The sequence below is a fragment of the Coregonus clupeaformis genome, chromosome 40, assembly GCF_020615455.1.
Source record: "Coregonus clupeaformis isolate EN_2021a chromosome 40, ASM2061545v1, whole genome shotgun sequence".
Taxonomy (NCBI): domain Eukaryota; kingdom Metazoa; phylum Chordata; class Actinopteri; order Salmoniformes; family Salmonidae; genus Coregonus; species Coregonus clupeaformis.
This window is the reverse complement of record NC_059231.1, coordinates 20431002-20452978: the sequence shown is the minus strand read 5'-3', so window position 1 is coordinate 20452978 and position 21977 is coordinate 20431002. Positions and strand designations below refer to the sequence as shown.

The 21977-nt window shown below is 42.3% G+C and overlaps 1 protein-coding gene across 1 annotated transcript in view; it reads left to right on the top strand.

The window, feature by feature from the left end:
* The window catches only part of LOC121554934 (pre-mRNA-splicing factor CWC22 homolog), a 56225-nt gene that overhangs the window by 17945 nt on the left and 16303 nt on the right, over nt 1-21977 (top strand). Inside the window, exons 13-15 of the mRNA XM_045212109.1 lie at nt 334-438; nt 1361-1445; nt 14363-14423. Of these exons, the coding sequence (XP_045068044.1) occupies nt 334-438; nt 1361-1445; nt 14363-14423 (251 nt within the window). The remainder of the gene's footprint in view (nt 1-333; nt 439-1360; nt 1446-14362; nt 14424-21977) is intronic.

Genomic DNA, 21977 nt, shown 5'->3' with positions numbered 1-21977 from the left:
ATAAGGCCATTCTTAGTACAGTTGCCTTTGAAATGAATGCTATATAAAGTGTAATGGATAAGTGGTTGTGGAGCCATGCTGCTACCTAGCTAGTGTTGCGGCTACCATGGAGTAGTAATTCTGTATTACCAATACCAAATGAATTGCATTATACTGTCACAGTGACATTATGTAAACATAGTTATGTTAACACATGAATGTTAACATATTGGGAGACATTTCAGTTTGTTATTGTGAAAGACAATGTTTTGGGAGACTATTGGGAGAAAAATGTGGAAGAAGATGATTGTTTTAACATACAGTATGCCATTTGCCTGTCTCTTTTCCCCTCAGAGATTCTGGATGAGGGCAGCAGTGGCTCTGGAGAAGATGTGGATGGAAGTGACGATGATGAAGATGACGGCGATGAAGAAAAAGAGGGGGAAGAGGGTGGAGATGGTATATATGCATATACTAGGGTCTATGTGACTCTTTTGATAGTGACAGTGATTGATTGATGACTGATTGATTACGTTTATTAGGCATATCCCTCATGAGCCAATTCTTTCCACAGCTCACAAGTAACATAGAATCGAAACAAACAACAGTAAACAGACAGACAACACCTGAACACACCTGAAAAAGTATAGGCTAGGCTACATGGAACTTTTCACTGATGTTGCAGTAGGTATTCTGTGTCCTCACTGAGAGAGGGAGCACTTTGGGACAGTGGTGGTGGCCTCGGCCTTGGCTCCTCGTTGGTCCCAGAGGTTATCTGTCCCAGAAATCTCATCATCCCCAGCGGCTCAGATCTGCAAAGGAAATGCACCACATACCAAGGCCATTAGGAAGGAAGGAGTGGTCTGACTGCTCTGCTCTCCTTCTAGATATGCCACGTAGCAGACACTTTTATTCAAAGTGACTTATACTACAGTGAGTGCAGTCTTTTTTCAGTATGTTTATTTTACCTTTATTTTCAAAGGGAGTCACCATGTCTCTTTTACAAGGGAGCCCTGCATATACACAATTTACTAAATCAAATACAATGTAAAATACAGTATAATACACATTTTCAAGAAAAATTATTTCATTTCGCAGCAAGGGGGTCCCCAATCAACATTTTGAACTGCCCAAGAGGCATGTCTGTTATCCCTGTGGGCTAGTAGCACCATGCCACAGGACCACATTGTTCATTGCTAATCTGCTCAGCATCCCTCCCACACTAACAATTTAAGAAGAGTTTAGATAACTTTCTGTAAAGAGTGAGACAGACTGACTGACCTCTGTTTGGAGACAGATAGTATGACAAACTTGTGATGGTGCAACAATGAATACAACCCCTCCTTCATCCTGATAACTATTGATTGTTTTCCTTTTATAGATGCAGAGAAAGTCACCATCTTCGACCAGACGGAAGTCAACCTGGTCGCATTTCGCCGCACCATCTATCTCGCCATCCAGTCAAGGTGGGTACTACACTGTGTGTCCGCGCTGCCTGAATGGTGTTTTTCTGTTAAGAAAAGTAAACTAGAGCTGCCAATGCCAACAGAATGGGAACGTGCCCAGATCCAGGGATGTTTTCAGAAGAAATGGGGCAGTAGTAGACTTTTCCTCTGGGCTCAAATAAAACCCTAACCAGATGGCTGAAAATCACTCCATGTCCACGGCAGATAGAGACGAGTTTAGAAGGATGCAGTTTATTTAAAGCTGTATTTGAACAATATTTCCCCCCCCTTAGTTTCATGAAAAGTTAGGTTTGCACACATTCATTGACATAATTTTTTTTATTTTTATGGGTGAACTAGACTGAATAGGATTGTATTGAGGGATGTTGGGGTGGATTTTGACGAGGAACAGACTGCTGTTTAAACCAGGTTTTATTAACTCTAGATATAGCATTGTTGTTAAGGCTCGCACATAGCGCACCGAATGTGGATCTTGCGTTTTTCACGCAATTCTACATGTAAAATCAGTGCACATTCAGGTTTCGCAAATTTACGTTCAGAGGTGCAAAGTACTCTCGGCCAGCAACCGTTACTGGTGTGTCTGAGACCTTAGGGAGGCTGCTGCAGCAGGTGGAGAAGGATTCATTGATGCACAGCAGCCGAGGTGAAGTCTAGGATCAGAATGCGCCATGCTTTAGTTTCATCATACTTTTGGGAGGTTTTCTCTCTCTAGTTGCGCTGGGTCATTAGAGCACATCGTAACAAAACATTGGTCCAGGTAGTCCTTCGCAGTTTCTTCCATTTGCTGCCTAATGAATGAACCTGGTGATAGAGGTCAAAGAGAACGGCAACCATTGTGGGCTATTCTTCCTAGATTCTCCTTTAAAGCTGAGCTGGTGTTTTTCCAGCTGGTGTAGGAAGGAGAGAACAGAGAACCATTCACTTACTGTCAGATGAAGTAGGTGGAAGGAGGGTACTGCTGAGCCATTCACTTGTCAATCAGACAGTCTGCCTCGGGGCCATTCAGTGACCACTCAGATGTTAATAATGCTGAAAGCTCTTCTCCTCGTTTAAGCCCTTTTAAATAAGCGGCTATGCATGTGTGCAGTCTATTTTAATCTTGTTTCTGAAAGAACGTCTTCAGGCCACGAATAGACATAGGCAGAGTATTTGTATGTATCTTATGTATGTACACAGTGTAGGCCTCCCACATAGGCCTGTTTTGTATTACATGTTTGCATACTGCATAGTATTAGCATGTTTGCGTAGCATGGTGACATAGACATTTGGCATATCTGTCAGTCCTTCTGTTGAAGGTTAGTTGTTTGTCATAGCCTAGTTGTTTTGTCACATTTCCCATTATTTTCCATTATACTCAAGTCAGTTTCCATTGACCGGCCTGTCTGTCTTGGTGTGATAGTCTGTAATTAAAAGATTAGCAGGACCCCAGAGAGGAGACAGAAAATACCCAGACCGTACTCAATCTGAAAGGCTGTGGTAGAGCTGTGATCCTGGTCCACTCTTAGCCTTTTCACATTATTGTGCTGAACTGGGCTGGCTTGGTTATTTTCCTTTCACATTGGCCTTTCCGGCACGGTTCAAGCAACTATGGTGAATGTGTAGCAAGGCCAGCCCCTTACAACTGGGCTTGGATTAGCTGGGTTTGGGTCTGTAGTATGGTTGGCTGGTCGATAGGCTGTTGGTCGACCAAGATTTTCTTTGGTCGACCAAGATTGTTTTTAGTCGCACAGTACCAAATAGATTATTTTTTATCATGGCACTCGAGGCACCTGTGATTTGCGCCTGTCTCAGTGGACTAATCCATTGAGGAGGCCACGGGGTTGCCACTGTCCTAGAATATTGGGATTGTGGCTAAAATGCATAAGGCGCGTCTCCAGAATGCGCTTTCCTGCCATTCCGTGCGCATTCATTGTTACATAACTTCATTGTGTAAATTGTTTACCCTTTGATTGTTAGTCTATCAATTCCCCATTTACTTATATCACCAGTAGTAGCCTACATTTATAATTAATTCCTGTAATTTCTAATCTACAATGTTTGGTTATGGTAATTTCTGTTAATGCATTCAATATATTATTATCATTACAGTTTACCATTCTCATTGTCGGAGTGGACACTTTGTTTTAGGGCTGAGCCCATTTGGTCGACTGGTCGAGTGTTTGGTCGGTAGGCTGTTGGTCGACCAAGATTTCTTTAGTCGAGCAGTCTCAATTATTATAATTTATTTTCATGGTGCACAAGACACCGGTCTGATTCGCGCCTATCTCAGTGGACTAATCCATTGCGGAGGCCACAGGGATGGCACAGTCCATCACTCTAAGATGTGATACTGAAATTGTATATGGTTATATTATGTGAAAATAATGGTGCAACACTAAATCTAAGATTTTATAACAATTGCGCTGTCTCCCGCGTTGGATATGGTCGCTGTCCGCGGTTCTGAAACAATCTTCAGTGCGCCGTAGAATTGGCACCTGTTGCTGTGTGCATAATAGCAAAATTAAGAACAATGCTGGGGAGGCAGCAGCAGCAGAGATGAGGAAATAAATCAAATCAAATCAAATTTTATTGGCCACATGCGCCGAATACAACAGCTGCAGACATTACAGTGAAATGCTTACTTACAGCCCTTAACCAACAGTGCATTTATTTTTTATAAAAAAGTAGAATTAAACAACCAAAAAGTGTTGAGAAAAAAAGAGCAGAAGTAAAATAAAATAACAGTAGGGAGGCTATATATACAGGGGGGTACCGGTGCAGAGTCAATGTGCGGGGGCACTGGCTAGTTGAGGTAGTTGAAGTAATATGTACATGTGGGTAGAGTTAAAGTGACTATGCATAAATAATTAACAGAGTAGCAGCAGCGTAAAAAGATGGGGTGGGGGGCAGTGCAAATAGTCCGGGTAGCCATGATTAGCTGTTCAGGAGTCTTATGGCTTGGGGGTAGAAGCTGTTGAGAAGTCTTTTGGACCTAGACTTGGCACTCCGGTACTGCTTGCCGTGCGGTAGCAGAGAGAACAGTCTATGACTAGGGTGGCTGGAGTCTTTGACAATTTTGAGGGCCTTCCTCTGACACCGCCTGTTATAGAGGTCCTGGATGGCAGGAAGCTTGGCCCCAGTGATGTACTGGGCCGTACGCACTACCCTCTGTAGTGCCTTGCGGACGGAGGCCAAGCAGTTGCCATACCAGGCGGTGATGCAACCAGTCAGGATGCTCTCGATGGTGCAGCTGTAGAATTTTTTGAGGATCTGAGGACCCATGCCAAATCTTTTCAGTCTCCTGAGGGGGAATAGGCTTTGTCGTGCCCTCTTCACGACTGTCTTGGTGTGTTTGGACCATGATAGTTCGTTGGTGATGTGGACACCAAGGAACTTGAAGCTCTCAACCTGTTCCACTACAGCCCCGTCGATGAGAATGGGGGCGTGCTCAGTCCTCTTTTTTTTCCTGTAGTCCACAATCATCTCCTTTGTCTTGGTCACGTTGAGGGAGAGGTTGTTATCCTGGCACCACACGGCCAGGTCTCTGACCTCCTCCCTATAGGCTGTCTCATCGTTGTCGGTGATCAGGCCTACCACTGTTGTGTCGTCGGCAAACTTAATGATGGTGTTGGAGTCGTGTCTGGCCATGCAGTCATGGGTGAACAGGGAGTACAGGAGGGGACTGATCACACACCCCTGAGGGGCCCCCGTGTTGAGGATCAGTGTGGCAGATGTGTTGTTACCTACCCTTACCACCTGGGGGCGGCCCGTCAGGAAGTCCAGGATCCAGTTGCAGAGGGAGGTGTTTAGTCCCAGGATCCTTAGCTTAGTGATGAGCTTTGAGGGCACTATGGTGTTGAATGCTGAGCTGTAGTCAATGAATAGCATTCTCACGTAGGTGTTCCTCTTGTCCAGGTGGGAAAGGGCAGTGTGGAGTGCAATAGAGATTGGATCATCTGTGGATCTGTTGGGGCGGTATGCAAATTGAGTGGATCTAGGGTTTCTGGGATAATGGTGTTGATGTGAGCCATGACCAGCCTTTCAAAGCACTTCATGGCTACAGACGTCAGTGCTACGGGTGGGTAGTCATTTAGGCAGGTTATCTTAGAGTCCTTGGGAACAGGGACTATGGTGGTCTGCTTGAAACATGTTGATGTTACAGACTCAGTCAGGGACATGTTGAAAATGTCAGTGAAGACACTTGCCAGTTGGTCAGCACATGCTCGGAGTACACGTCCTGGTAATCCGTCTGGCCCTGCGGCCTTGTGAATGTTGACAGGCCTTGCCTTAAACCCTATTCGGACGGGATTAGTTTTACTGGGGGTGGTTTGGTAATGTAATTATGTGCACAAGCACAAAACAGCACATCTTTCATTTTAGTCCTGTCCAAATCTGCCATGTCAGTAATTTGTACATGGCAGGAGAGTATCAATTCCAGCCAGAATAACCTACTGTTTTTTGGCGAACTCCAAGGTCCTCTGATAATACTAGCCCCATGCAAATCGACATCCCTGTGTTTTGAGAGAAATGTCTGAGTTTGAGCAAGAAAACAATAACTGATTCGATAATTTGAATCTGCGCATAGCCAATATATGAAGGTCCTACATGTATCAACTTTCACAGTGAATGCTTTTGTTAATGTTTTGTGTGTATGATTTGAATATTGCCAAATGTATCAGTAAAGCATATTGCGCCTATTTAATGTAACCCTTCCTGTTAATAGATCGCAAAGCAGCATACAACTGACCTAAACGTTTGGAAAAAAGTTAACTTTCGCATCTCAAGTGCAAGTGCACTGTTTAGCTCACATCTGAAGGCTGGGGGGCATTTATGATGTCTACTGCAGATTGCTAAAATATCCTAATGATTATGATCACACTTCCTCAATTCAAATATTATGGCGACACTATACCAAAGATGGTTTGGTATGGTTTAGAAACTTGGGAACCAATCTCGAGTTATCAGTGTAGCCCTGTTATCGCCTGGAAAAAACCTCCAGGCTTCTGTCATAACTGTCAATTTATTGAAGAATAAATAAATAATTATAGGGGGCAGTTTCGAAAAAACGAATCCGTCCATATCGTCCTCTGGAATAACGGATATTCTGGGGTAATAATTACATAACCAACTTTCTCCAGTAATACTAGTCCTGTGCGGTTAGGGCTTAGCCTAATTGTCTAAGAAAATTGAGGAGATTGAAACCCCAACTAAATTAGGTCTATAATCAATAGCCAAACTATTAGGTGTGCCTGGCTTTATAAATCATCCTTATACACTACCAGTCAAATGTTTTGACACCTACTCATTCAAGGGTTTTTCTTTATTTTTACTATTTTTTACATTATAGAATAATAGTGAACACATCAAAAATATGAAATAACACATATGGAATCATGTAGTAAACAAAAAAGTGTTAAAAAAATCAGTGTATTTTATATTTGAGAATCTTCAAATAGCCACCTTTTACCTTGATGACACCTTTGCACACCCTTGGCATTCTCTCAACCAGCTTCAATGCTTTTCCAACAGTCTTGAAGGAGTTCCCACATATGCTGAGCACTTGTTGGCTGCTTTTCCTTCACTATGCGGTCCGACTCATCCCAAACCATCTCAGTTGGGTTGAGAATGGGGGATTGTGGAGGCCAGGTCATCTGATGCAGTACTCCATCACTCTCCTTCTTGGTAAAATAGCCCTTACACAGCCTGGAGGTGTGTTGGATCATTGTCCTGTTGAAAAACAAATAGTAGTCCCACTAAGCCCAAACCAGATGGGATGGCGTATCGCTGTAGAATGCTGTGGTAGCCATGCTGGTTAAGTGTGCCTTGAATTCTAAATAAATCACAGACAGTGTCACCAGCAAAGCACCCCCACACCATGCCACCTCCTCCTCCATGCTTTACGTTGGGAAATACACATGCGGAGATCATCCGTTCACCCACACCGCGTCTCACAAACACTCAGCGGTTGGAACCAAAAATCTCCAATTTGGACTCCAGACCAAAGGACAAATTTCCACCGTTATAATGTCCATTGCTCGTATTTCTTGGCCCAAGCAGGTCTCTTCTTCTTATTGGTGTCCTTTAGTAGTGGTTTCTTTGCAGCAATTCAACCATAAAGGCCTGATTCACACAGTCCCCTCTGAACAGTTGATGTTGATGTGTCTGTTACTTGAACTCTGAAGCATTTATTTGGGCTGCAATTTCTGAGGCTGGTGACTCTAATGAACTTATCCTCTGCAGCAGAGGTAACTCTGGGCCTTCCTTTCCTGTGGTGGTTCTCATGAGAGCCAGTTTCATCATAGCGCTTGATGGTTTTTGCGACTGCACTTGAAGAAACTTTCAAAGTTCTTGAAATGTTCCGTATTGACTGACCTTCATGTTTTAAAGTAATGATGGACTGTCGTTTCTCTTTGCTTATTTGAGCTGTTCTTGCCATAATATGGACTTGGTCTTTTACCAAATAGGGCTATCTTCTGTATACCCCCCCCCCTACCTTGTCACAACACAACTGATTGGCTCAAACGCAAGAAGGAAAGAAATTCCACAAATTAAGAAGGCACACCTGTTAATTGAAATGCATTCCAGGTGACTACCTCATGAAGCTGGTTGAGAGAATGCCAAGAGTGTGCAAAGCTGTCATCAAGGCAAAGGGTGGCTACTTTGAAAAATCTGTTTAACACTTTTACAAAAAAAGTTTGTTAAAACAGGCTCGAATTACATATTTATTTAGTGTTTACAAAAAATTATATTCTAATCTAACAGCACCTGTTTGTCACACATAATATGCACGCAGCTCTCGCTCCTCCTTTTTCTTGATATCCTCCTTATTGTCATTATTACAATTATTATTATGAACATCATTATAATGATAAGTAATGTTATCATTATTAGGCTTTGTATAGTATTCTTGTATAACCACCATCAAGCTATAGGCCTAAGAGCGCGTCCTGTTTAGTCTTAATACCGTAACTTACTTAGGCCTATATTTCAATATATAGGCTACTGTATCAATCAATCATTAATTTGTTTATGCCATCACACAGCATACGAGCTGCATTCATGCTTTGAAGTGCAATCAAGCATTTTAGTTTTCAAATTAAATAACAAAGGGAGCTTTGAATAATTAGCCTAAACAATAAATAAATCGCAATTCACGAATGCATGCAAATGTTTTGAGTCTGCTGTAATAAAGGCATATACTTTTTTCGTTAGAACAGACTCTGGTACACTTATTTATTTAGTATTGTTTACACTGTTCCAAATGGTCAGAAAAAAGTATAATATTGTAATCTAACAGCAACTGGTTGGCACACATAATGCTCACACAATGCTTGCTCCTATACCCTCCTTTTTCTTGATCTTCAGTAGTTTCTGCAACTAAGTCAAATGTCTTCCACAGATCTGACTTCCCCTTTCCCTCCTAAGCAACCAGTAAACATTCACCTGTTTCAAGTGTCTTTTTCACATCCTCTGCATCCATTTTGCTGTTGACATTTCTGTGTTCGGAGATTATCACCAATTTATTGATGTGATTATGATAGGTTATAGGTCAGGCCCTATTGGTCACATGCATGCAATGCTTACATGTTTCATGTAAAGAGAGCAAGGGTTGAGGGAATAGGGAATGTTTTTCCTAAACAAATTATCGATTTCGGTAACAGAACTTTTCAGTCAGAAACAAGTAAAAAACTAAATGGCTGAAATGAAGTTTCAGCTTCAGCACGGACAGTGCATTAAACACTTGCTGTGCTGTGGTGCCTTTTCACTGCAGTAAGGAGGAAAGCGAGACAACGTGCGCCAGTCACACAGGCGCTCGCTGTCATTTTTTTAACAGTGTGACCATCAGGATATTTATTGAGTAATTTGTGTGTATTCATTATTTAATCAAACAGTGTGCTTAAAGCATCAGACAACCTCTGTGCATATGTAGTCGGTTTTATTCAAGCACATAGGGTGTGTCTGTATGGAAAAATACGTTTAAACATTTCGACCAATCGATTGGTCGAAAGAACAGGACCCCTCTCGGTCGTTTAGTCGGGGACCACACTACTTTTTTTTTGCAGAGCTCACAACCTATGCTACACTTGTGAGAAACAAGTTTTGGTTTATTTAATTCCATTTACGAGTTTTGTCAATTTATTTGTCGTTTTTTGTGGAGCACTCCTGTCAATGTTGAGTAAGGACACGCACCTGATTACGCATATAAAAGCATATAGAAGTAGGCCTAGGCTACCTGGCCTGCGCGCAAATGGAGGCCTAGAAATGTGCCCATTTGGGGATGTCTGATTTAGTATTTCAGATTGTCTTAACTCACCACCGCTGATGATCTGTGGAGCTTCTCAAAGTATTTTGTTCTTCACCTCAAACAGCAAGTAAACAAAGTCTGTTTTTAGAATCCATTGAGAATTACAAATGTTCCTCAATGTATTTGAAAAATATTTCCAGCTCTCTTCCTTTCGATAACCACTCGGCATGAAAGGGAAAAATGTAATTATCTGATCCAGTGGAAACTTCATAAAATACATGATTACTTCTTATCCCTTGCACTAGTAGCCTACAACTTTGTCTGTACCAGGCTCACTGGTGCGGGAAACTCTGAAGGGCCAGAATATTTTATACAATGTTGCAAGTTTGCTAGTATGGGTTTCGGGCTGACCCAGTTGATAGTTAATACAATGTTTCAAGTTCATGCGGACATGCCATGTGTAGCCAATGTGATTTTTAGGATATTTATTTTTATCAGGATAATTTCTACCTGCAAGCGGCAGTGTTTTTATTTGTTGGCTTTGTGTAGGCTATTATTACATAGTTACTTTTAGATTTGTATAATTTTCATTTAGATTTAGATAGAATGTAGATTAACCACAGACATCTTGATCTCTGGCTCCCTCTTGAGTAATTTGTGTCTCTTAATTATTTAATCAAACAGCGTGCTTAAAGCATCAGACAAGCTCAGTACATGTAGTTCATTTTATTAAAACACATAGGGTGTGTCTATGCAGTGCCTTGCAAAAGTATTCATCCCCCTTGGCGTTTTTCCTTTTTTGTTGCATTACAACCTGTAATTTAAAAGGATTTTTATTTGGATTTCATGGAATGGACATACACAAAATAGTCCAAATTGTTTCAAAAAATTCTAAATAATCAATAACTGAAAAGTTGTGCGTGCATATGTTTTCACCCCCTTTGCTATGAAGCTCCTAAATAAAATCTGGTGCAACCAATTACCTTCAGAAGTCACATAATTACTTAGATTGCACACAGGTGGACTTTATTTAAGTGTCACATGATCTCAGTATATATACACCTGTTCTGAAAGGCCCCAGAGTCTGCAACACCACTAAGCAAGGGGCACCACCAAGCAAGCGGCACCATGAAGACCAAGGAGCTCTCCAAACAGGTCAGGGACAAAGTTGTGGAGAAGTGCAGATCAGGGTTTGGTTATAAACAAATATCAGAAACTTTGAACATCCCCCGGAGCACCATTAAATCCATTATTAAAAAATGGAAAGAATATGGCACCACAACAAACCTGCCAAGAGAGGGCCGCCCACCAAAACTCACGGACCAGGCAAAGAGGGCATTAATCAGAGAGACAACAAAGAGATCAAAGATAACCCTGAAGAAGCTGCAAAGCTCCACAGCGTAGATTGGAGTATCTGTCCATAGGACCACTTTAAGCTGTACACTCCACAGAGCTGGGCTTTACGGAAGAGTGGCCAGAAAAAAGCCATTGCTTAAATTAAAAATAAGCAAACATGTTTGGTGTTCGCCAAAAGGCATGTGGGAGACTCCCCACACATATGGAAGAAGGTACTCTGGACAGATGAGACTAAAATTGAGCTTTTTGGCCATCAAGGAGAACGCTATGTCTGGCGCAAACCCAACACCTCTCATTCATCACCCTGAGAACACCATCCCCTGAGAACACCACAGTGAAGCATGGCGGTGGCAGCATCATGCTGTGGGGATGTTTTTCATTGGCAGGGACTGGGAAACTGGTCAGAATTGAAGGAATGATGGATTGCGCTTAATACAGGGAAATTCTTGAGGGAAACCTCTTTCAGTCTTCCAGAGATTTGAGGGTGGGGTGGGGGGGTGAATAGTTATGCACACTCAAGTTTTCGTTTTTTTTGTCTTATTTCTTGTTTGTTTCACCCCCAAAAAAATTTGCATCTTCAAAGTGGTAGGCATGTTGTGTAAATCAAATGATACAAACCCCCCCAAAAATCAATTTTAATTCCAGGTTGTAAGGCAACAAAATAGGAAAAATGCAATGGGGGATGAATACTTTCGCAAGCCACTGTATATGGAAAAATACAAATTTTTAAATTTCGACCAATCAATTGGTCGAAAGAAAAGACAACTCTCGGTCGGGGACATCCCTAGTCTATAGTTTGAAGGTTATCTGTTCCAGCTGCTAGAAAGGCAGAAGCACCAACTGGGAGAAGGAAGGGGCTGAGCTTTAGAAACACTGATAAGTGACCACACAGGAAACAAGATGAGACCTTGCGCTCTCCTCTTTTTCCTCTACAGATACATGCATATAGCCGGTGTGATGCATGAATCGCGTGTATTGAAGAAGGATACATAACATTCACTGTCTGGGATTATCCAACCTCTGTGTTTTAACACCGCCCCATCAGAAGTCCCCTGTCTAGTCATGGTAAATACATGAATATTGACATTTTAGTAATTTAGCAGATGCTCTTATCCAGAGCGACTGCATACAGTGAGGGAAAAAAGTATTTGATCCCATGCTGATTTTGAACGTTTGCCCACTGACAAAGAAATGATCAGTCTATAATTTTAATGGTACGTTTATTTGAACAGTGAGAGACAGAAATCCAGAATAACGCATGTCAAAAATGTTATAAATTGATTTGCATTTTAATGAGGGAAATAAGTATTTGACCCACTCTCAATAAGAAAGATTTCTGGCTCCCAGGTGTCTTTTATACAGGTAACGAGCTGAGATTAGGAGCACACTCTTAAAGGGAGTGCTCCTAATCTCAGTTTGTTACCAGTATAAAAGACACCTGTCCACAGAAGCAATCAATCAATCAGATTCCAAACTCTCCACCATGGCCAAGACCAAAGAGCTCTCCAAGGATGTCAGGGACAAGATTGTAGACCTACACAAGGCTGGAATGGGCTACAAGACCATCACCAAGCAGCTTGGTGAGAAGGTGACAACAGTTGGTGCGATTATTTGCAAATGGAAGAAACACAAAAGAACTGTCAATCTCCATCGGCCTGGGGCTCCATGCAAGATCTCACCTCGTGGAGTTGCAATGATTATGAGAACGGTGAGGAATCAGCCCAGAACTACACGGGAGGATCTTGTCAATGATCTCAAGGCAGCTGGGACCATAGTCACCAAGAAAACAATTGGTAACACACTATGCCGTGAAGGACTGAAATCCTGCAGCGCCCGCAATGTCCCTCTGCTCAAAAAAGCACATATACATGCCCATCTGAAGTTTGCCAATGAACATCTGAATGATTCAGAGGAGAACTGGGTGAAAGTGTTGTGGTCAGATCAGACCAAAATTGAGCTCTTTGGCATCAACCCAACTCGCCGTGTTTGGAGGAGGAGGAATGCTGCCTATGACCCCAAGAACACCATCCCCACCGTCAAACATGGAGGTGGAAACATTATGCTTTGGGGGTGTTTTTCTGCTAAGGGGACAGGACAACTTCACCGCATCAAAGGGACGATGGACGGGGCCATGTACCGTCAAATCTTGGGTGAGAACCTCCTTCCCTCAGCCAGGGCATTGAAAATGGGTTGTGGATGGGTATTCCAGCATGACAAGGACCCAAAACACACGGCCAAGGCAACAAAGGAGTGGCTCAAGAAGAAGCACATTAAGGTCCTGGAGTGGCCTAGCCAGTCTCCAGACCATAATCCCATAGGAAATCTGTGGAGGGAGCTGAAGGTTTGAGTTGCCAAACATCATCCTCGAAACCTTAATGACTTGGAGAAGATCTACAAAGAGGAGTGGGACAAAATCCCTCCTGAGATGTGTGCAAACCTGGTGGCCAACTACAAGAAACATCTGACCTCTGTGATTGCCAACAAGGGTTTTGCCACCAAGTACTAAGTCATGTTTTGCAGAGGGGTCAAATACTTATTTCCCTCATTAAAATGCAAATCAATTTATAACATTTTTGACATGTGTTTTTCTGGATTTCTTTGTTGTTATTCTATCTCTCACTGTTCAAATAAACCTACCATTAAAATTATAGACTGATCATTTCTTTGTCAGTGGGCAAACGTACAAAATCAGCAGGGGATCAAATACTTTTTTCCCTCACTGTACATTTTCATTCGTACTGGTCCCCCGTGGGAATCGAACCCACAACCCTGGCGTTGCAAGTGCCATGCTCTACCAACTGAGCCACACGGTCAGGACAGTTTTTAGTGTAGTGTGAATTTTGGTCCAGACGTTGTGGATCAACACCGTTGGCTCAGCAGTGTGTCTGTCAGCAGTTTAAGTGGTAAGAGAAGAGAAATGTCTGAATAAAATGAGAAGTCCATGGTGTTCACCATAGTTTTACACCATGTCTGCAGGATGCAGTCCTGCCTGCTTCCTAAATGGAGTTCTGTTGGATGGAATTTTCAAAAGGGATCACACTCAAAAATAAGTAATCTGCCCCATGTTTGTTTATGGATATATAAACTCCACTAAATGGGTACTGAATGTACTTCTAAAATATACATGAGGACAGAGACTTTTCTGTGTGATAATTTTGGATCATTTCATAACAGCAAGTTGTTACCTTGCCTAGTGCCCAGACACTATGTCCTAGTCCATATGACTTGATAAAGCTGTTTGAAAGTTGATCATGCAAACTTATGCACTTATAGATCATTATTATTGTCCTATAAAGTGATGATGAATAATGAATAAATGTTTCTCTTTTTTCAACAGTTTGGATTTTGAGGAGTGTGCCCACAAGTTGATCAAGATGGACTTTCCTGACAGCCAAACGGTAGATTACAATACTTCTTCTCCCAGTACCCTTCCACCAGTGTACTTTTCCCTAGCTGCCAGCCTGCCCTGTCATGGCTATCAAATCTAAAGAGCTTCCAGAGCCTTTTATCTAAACCCTGAGCGTCATCTAAATATTTTCAGTAGAAATTCAGTAGTAGGCAGAGGAGGTTTATAGACATCCTACACACTGTTAATGCACCTACATGTTTTATGTTTGGAAGCATATCTTCTGAGTTCACCTTGTTAATGCACCTACACGTTTTATGTAACAAAACTGGTGTTGAGATTGTTCACTGCCTATGATTTACAGTGCCTTCAGAAAGTATTAATACCCCTTGACTTATTCCACATTCCAAATTTGCAAATTTGCTAACATTTCTAAAAACATGTACTCACTTTGTCATTATGAGGTATTGTTTGTAGATGGGTGAGAAAAAAATATATTTAATCAATTTTGAATTCAGGCTGTGACACAACAAAATGTGGAATAAGTGAATGGAAGCATGAATATCAAATTGCCATAAGTATTCACACCCCTTTGCTATGACACTCCAAATTGAGCTCAGGTGCATCCTATTTCCTTTGGTAATCCTTGAGATGTCACTACAACTTGATTGAAGTACACCTGTGGCCAATTCAATTGTTTGGCCATGATTTAGAAAGAAACACACCTGTCGATATACAGTGGCTTGCGAAAGTATTTACCCCTTTGTCATTTTTCCTATTTTGTTGCCTTACAACCTGGAATTAAAATTGATTTTTTGGGGGGTTTGTATAATTTGATTTACACTACATGCCTACCACTTTGAAGATGCAAAAAATGTTTTATTGTGAAACAAACAAATAATAAGACAAGAAAACAGACAACTATTCACCCCCCCCAAAGTCAATACTTCGTAGAGCCACCTTTTGCAGCAATTACAGCAAGTCTCTTGGGGTATGTCTCTATAAACTTGGCACATCTAGCCACTGGGATTTTTGCCCATTCAAGGCAAAACTGCTCCAGCTCCTTCAAGTTGGATGGGTTCCGCTGGTGTACAGCAATCTTTAAGTCATACCACAGATTCTCAATTGGATTGAGGTCTGGGCTTTGACTAGGCCATTCCAAGACATTGAAATATTCCCCTTAAACCACTTGAGTGTTGCTTTAGCAGTATGCTTAGGGTCATTGTCCTGCTGGAAGGTGAATCTCCGTCCAAGTCTCAAATCTCTGGATGACTGAAACAGGTTTCCCCTCAAGATTTTCCCTGTATTTAACGCAATCCATCATTCCTTCAATTCTGACCAGTTTCCCAGTCCCTGCCGATGAAAAACATCCCCACAGCATGATGCTGCCACCACCGCGCTTTACTGTGGGGATGGTGTTCTCGGGGTGATGAGAGGTGTTGGGTTTGTGCCAGACATAGTGTTTTCCTTGATGGCCAAAAAGCTCAATTTTAGTCTCATCTGACCAGAGTACCTTCTCCCATATGTTTGGGGAGTCTCCCACATGCCTTTTGGCAAACACCAAATGTGTTTGCTTATTTTTTTCTTTAAGCAATGGCTTTTTTCTGGCCACTCTTCTGTAAAGCCCAGCTCTGTGGAGTGTACGGCTTAAAGTGGTCCTATGGACAGATACTCCAATCTCCGCTGTGGAGCTTTGCAGCTCTATCTTTGGTGTCTTTGTTGCCTCTCTGATTTAATGCCCTCCTTGCCTGGTCCGTGAGTTTTGGTGGGCGGCACTCTCTTGGCAGGTTTGTTGTGGTGCCATATTCTTTCAATTTTTGAATAATGGATTTAATGGTGCTCTGTGGGATGTTCAAAGTTTCGGATATTTGTTTATAACCCAACCCTGATCTGTACTTCTCCACAACTTTGTCCCTGACCTGTTTGGAGAACTCCTTGGTCTTCATGGTGCCGCTTGCTTGGTGGTGCCCCCTTGCTTAGTGGTGTTGCAGACTCTGGGGCCTTTCAGAACAAGTGTATATATACTGAGATCATGTGACAGATCATGTAAAACTTAGATTGCACACAAGTGGACTTTATTTAACTAATTATGTGACTTCTGAAGGTAATTGGTTGCACCAGATCTTTAGGGGCATCATAGAAAAAGGGGTGAATATACACTGCTCAAAAAAATTAAGGGAACACTAAAATAACACATCCTAGATCTGAATGAATGAAATAATCTTATTAAATAATTTTTTCTTTACATAGTTGAATGTGCTGACAACAAAATCACACAAAAATTATCAATGGAAATTAAATGTATCAACCAATGGAGTGTCTGGATTTGGAGTCACCCTCAAAATTAAAGTGGAAAACTACACTACAGGCTGATCCAACGTTGATGTAATGTCCTTAAACAAGTCAAAATGAGGCTCAGTAGTGTGTGTGGCCTCCACGTGCCTGTATGACCTCCCTACAACGCCTGGGCATGCTCCTGATGAGGTGGCGGATGGTCTCCTGAGGGATCTCCTCCCAGACCTGGACTAAAGCATCCGCCAACTCCTGGACAGTCTGTGGTGCAACGTGGCGTTGGTGGATGGAGCGAGACATGATGTCCCAGATGTGCTCAATTGGATTCAGGTCTGGGGAAGGGGTGGGCCAGTCCATAGCATCAATGCCTTCCTCTTGCAGGAACTGCTGACACACTCCAGCCACATGAGGTCTAACATTGTCTTGCATTAGGAGGAATCCAGGGCCAACCGCACCAGCATATGGTCTCACAAGGGGTCTGAGGATCTCATCTCGGTACCTAATGGCAGTCGGGCTACCTCTGGCGAGCACATGGAGGGCTGTGCGGCCCCCCATAGAAATGCCACCCCACACCATGACTGACCCACCGCCAAACCGGTCATGCTGGAGGATTTTCCAGGCAGCAGAACGTTCTCCACGGCGTCTCCAGACTCTGTCACGTCTGTCACATGTGTGAACCTGCTTTCATCTGTGAAGAGCACAGGGCGCCAGTGGCGAATTTGCCAATCTTGGTGTTCTCTGGAAAATGCCAAACGTCCTGCACGGTGTTGGGCTGTAAGCACAACCCCCACCTGTGGACGTCGGGCCCTCATACCACCCTCATGGAGTCTGTTTCTGACCGTTTGAGCAGACACATGCACATTTGTGGCCTGCTGAAGGTAATTTTGCAGGGCTCTGGCAGTGCTCCTCCTGCTCCTCCTTGCACAAAGGCGGAGGTAGCAGTCCTGCTGCTGGGTTGTTGCCCTCCTACGGCCTCCTCCATGTCTCCTGATGTACTGGCCTGTCTCCTGGTAGCGCCTCCATGTTCTGGACACTACACTGACAGACACAGCAAACCTTGCCACAGCTCGCATTGATGTGCCATCCTGGATGAGCTGCACTACCTGAGCCACTTGTGTGGGTTGTAGACTCTGTCTCATGCTACCACTAGAGTGAAAGCACCGCCAGCATTCAAAAGTGACCAAAACATCGGCCTGGAAGCATAGGAACTGAGAAGTGGTCTGTGGTCACCACCTGCAAAACCAGTCCTTTATTGGGGGTGTCTTGCTAATTGCCTATAATTTCCACCTGTTGTCTATTCCATTTGCACAACAGCATGTGAAATTTATTGTCAATCAGTGTTGCTTCCTAAGTGGACAGTTTGATTTCACAGAAGTGTGATTGACTTGGAGTTACATTGTGTTGTTTAAATGTTCCCTTTATTTTTTTGAGCAGTGTATATGCATGCACCACTTCTCCGTTATTAATATTTTTGAATTTTTTGAAAAGTTATTATTTTCATTTCACTTCACCATTTTGGACTATTTTGTGTTTGTACATCACATGAAATCCAAATAAAAATGAATTTAAACAGGTTGTAATGCAACAAAATAGGAAAACCGCCAAGGGGGATGAATTATTTTGCAAGGCACTGTAAGGTCCCACAGTTGACTGCATGTCAGAGAATAAATATACCATGAGGAACTGTCCGTTTATCTCAGAAATAGAATTGTGATGAGGCATACACTACTAGTCAAAAGTTTGGACATACCTACTAATTCAAGGGTTTTTCTTAGTTTATACAATTTTTTACATTGTAGAATAATAGTGAAGACCTCAAAACTATGAAATAACACATATGGAATCATGTAGTAACCCAAAAAGTGTTAAATAAGTCAAAATATATTTGAGATTCTTCAAATAGCCACCCTTTGCCTTATATATCTTGCATTACTCATCTCATATGTACAGTTGAAGTCGGAAGTTTACGTACACTTAGGTTGGAGTCATTTGATTTGATTTGATTAAAACTTGTTTTTCAACCACTCCACAAATGTCTTGTTAACAAACTATAGTTTTGGCAAGTCGGTTAGGACATCTAATTGTTTACAGACTGATTATTTCACTTATAATTCACTTTATCACAATTCCAGTGGGTCAGAAGTTTACATACACTAAGTTGACTGTGCCTTTAAACAGCTTGGAAAATTTCAGAAAATGATGTCATGGCTTTAGAAGCTTCTGATTGCTAATTGACATCATTTGAGTCAATTGGAGGTGTACCTGTGGATGTATTTCAAGGCCTACCTTCAAACTCAGTGCCTCTTTGCTTGACATCATGGGAAAATGAAAAGAAATCAGCCACGACCTCAGAAAAAAAATTGTAGACTTCCACAAGTCTGGTTCATCCTTGGGAGCAATTTCCAAACGCCTAAAGGTGCCACGTTCATCTGTACAAACAAACAATAGTACGCAAGTTTGAACACCATGGGTCCACGCAACCCTCATAACGCTCAGGAAGGAGACGCATTCTGTCTCCTAGAGATGAACGTACTTTGGTGCGAAAAGTGCTAATCAATCCCAGAACAACAGCAAAGGACCTTGTGAAGTTGCTGGAGTACAAAAGTATCTATATCCACAGTAAAACAAGTCCTATATCGACATAACCTGAAAGGCCGCTCAGCAAGGAAGAAGCCACTGCTCCAAAACCGCCATAAAAAAGCCAGACTACGATTTGCAACTGCACATGTGGAAAAATATCATACTTTTTGGAGAAATGTCCTCTGGTCTGATGAAACAAAAATAAAACTGTTTGGCCATAATGACCATTGTTATGTTTGGAGGAAAAAGGGAGATGCTTGCAAGCCGAAGAACACCATCCCAACCGTGAAGCACGGGGGTGGCAGCATCATGCTGTGGGGGTGCTTTTCTGCAGGATGGATTGGCGCACATCACAAAATAGATGGCATCATGAGGAAGGAAAATTATGTGGATATATTGAAGCAACATCTCAAGACATCAGTCAGGAAGTTGAAGCTTGGTCGCAAATGGGTCTTCCAAATGGACAATGACCCCAAGCATACTTCCAAAGTTGTGGCAAAATGGCTTAAGGACAACAAAGTCAAGGTATTGGAGTGGCCATCACAAGGCCCTGACCTCAATCCTATAGAAAATGTGTGGGCAGAACTGAAAAAGCGTGTGCGAGCAAGAAGGCCTACAAACCTGACTCAGTTACACCAGCTCTGTCAGGAGGAATGGGCCAAAATTCACCCAACTTATTGTGGGAAGCTTGTGGAAGGCTACCCAAAACGTTTGACCCAAGTTAAACAATTTAACGGCAATGCTACCAAATACTAATTGAGTGTATGTACACTTCTGACCCACTAGGAATGTGATGAAATAAATAAAAGCTGAAATAAATCATTCTCTCTACTATTATTCTGACATTTCACATTCTTAAAATAAAGTGGTGGTCCTAACTGACCTAAGACAGGGAATTTTACTAGGATTACATTTTTTACATTTTAGTCATTTAGCAGACGCTCTTATCCAGAGCGACTTACAGTTAGTGAGTGCATACATTTTTCATACTGGCCCCCCGTGGGAAGCGAACCCACAACCCTGGCGTTGCAAGCGCCATGCTCTACCAACTGAGCTACAGGAATTGTGAAAAAACTGAGTTTAAATGTATTTGGCTAAGGTGTATGTAAACTTCCGACTTCAACTGTATATGCTGTATTCTATAATATTCTACTGTATTTTAGTCCGTGCCGCTCTGTCATTGCTCGTCCATATATGTATATATTCTTAATTCCGTTCCTTACTTAGATTTGTGTGTATTGGGTATATGTTGTGCAATTGTTAGATATTACTGCACTGTCGGAGCTAGAAGCACAAGCATTTCGCTACACCCGCAATAACATCTGCTAAACACATGTATGTGACAAAGAACATTTGATTTGGAATGCATTTCAATTAACAGGTGTTCCTTCTTAAAAGTTAATCTGGGGAATTTATTTTCTCCTTAATGCGTTTGAGCCAATCAGTTGTGTTGTGACAAGGTAGGGGGGGTATACAGTAGATAGCCCTATTTGGTAAAAGACCAAGTCCGTATTATGGCAAGAACATCTCAAATAAGCAAAGAGAAACTAGAGTCTGTCATTACTTTAAGACATAAAGGTCAGTCAATACGGAACGTTTCAATAACTTTTAAAGTTTCTTCAAGTGCAGTCGCAAAAACCCTCAAGCGCTATGATGAAACTGGCTCTCATGAGGACTGCCACAGGAATGGAAGACCCAGAGTTACCTCTGCTGCAGAGGATAAGTTAATTAGCGTTACAAGCCTCAGAAATTACAGCCCAGATAAATGCGTCACAGAGTTCAAGACACAGACACATCTCAACATCAACTGTTCAGAGGGGACTCTATGAATCAGGCCTTCATGGTTGAATTGCTGCAAAGAAACCAGTACTAAAGGACACCAATGAGAAGAGACCTGCTTGGGCCAAGAAACACGAGCAATGGACATTCGACCGGTGGAAATGTGTCCTTTGGTCTGGAGTCCAAATTGGAGATTTTTGGTTCCAACTGCGGTGTCATTGTGAGACACGGTGTGGGTGAACGGAGGATCTCCGCATGTGTAGTTCCCACTGGAAAGCATGGAGGAGGAGGTGTTATGGTGTGGGGGTGCTTTGCTGGTGACACTTAACCAGCATGGCTACCACAGCATTCTGCAGCGGTACTCCATCCCATCTGGTTTGGGCTTAGTGGGACTATCATTTGTTTTTCTACAGGACAATGACCAACACACCTCTAGGCTGTGTAAGGGCTATTTTACCAAGAAGGAGAGCTATGGAGTGCTGCATCAGATGACCTGGCTTCCACAATCCCCCGACCTCAACCCAATTGTGATGGTTTGGGATGAGTCGTACCGCAGAGTGAAGGAAAAGCAGCCACCAAGTGCTCAGCATATGTGGGAACTCCTTCGACTGTTGGAAAAGCATTCCAGGTGAAGCTGGTTGAGAGTGCCAAGCGTGTGCAAAGCTGTCATAAAGGAAAGGGGTGGCTATTTGAAGAATCTCAAATATAAAATATATTTTGATTTGTTGAACACTTTTTTTGGTTACTACATGACTCCATATGTGTTATTTCATAGTTTTGATGTCTTCCCTATTATTCTACAATGTAGAAAATAGTAAAAATTAAGAAAACCCTTGAATGAGTAGTTGTGTCCAAACTTTTGACTGGGACTGTATATCTGGGGAAGGGTATAAAACAATTTCTAGAGTGTTGAAAGTTTCCAAGACCACAGTGGTCTCCATCATTGGGAAATGGA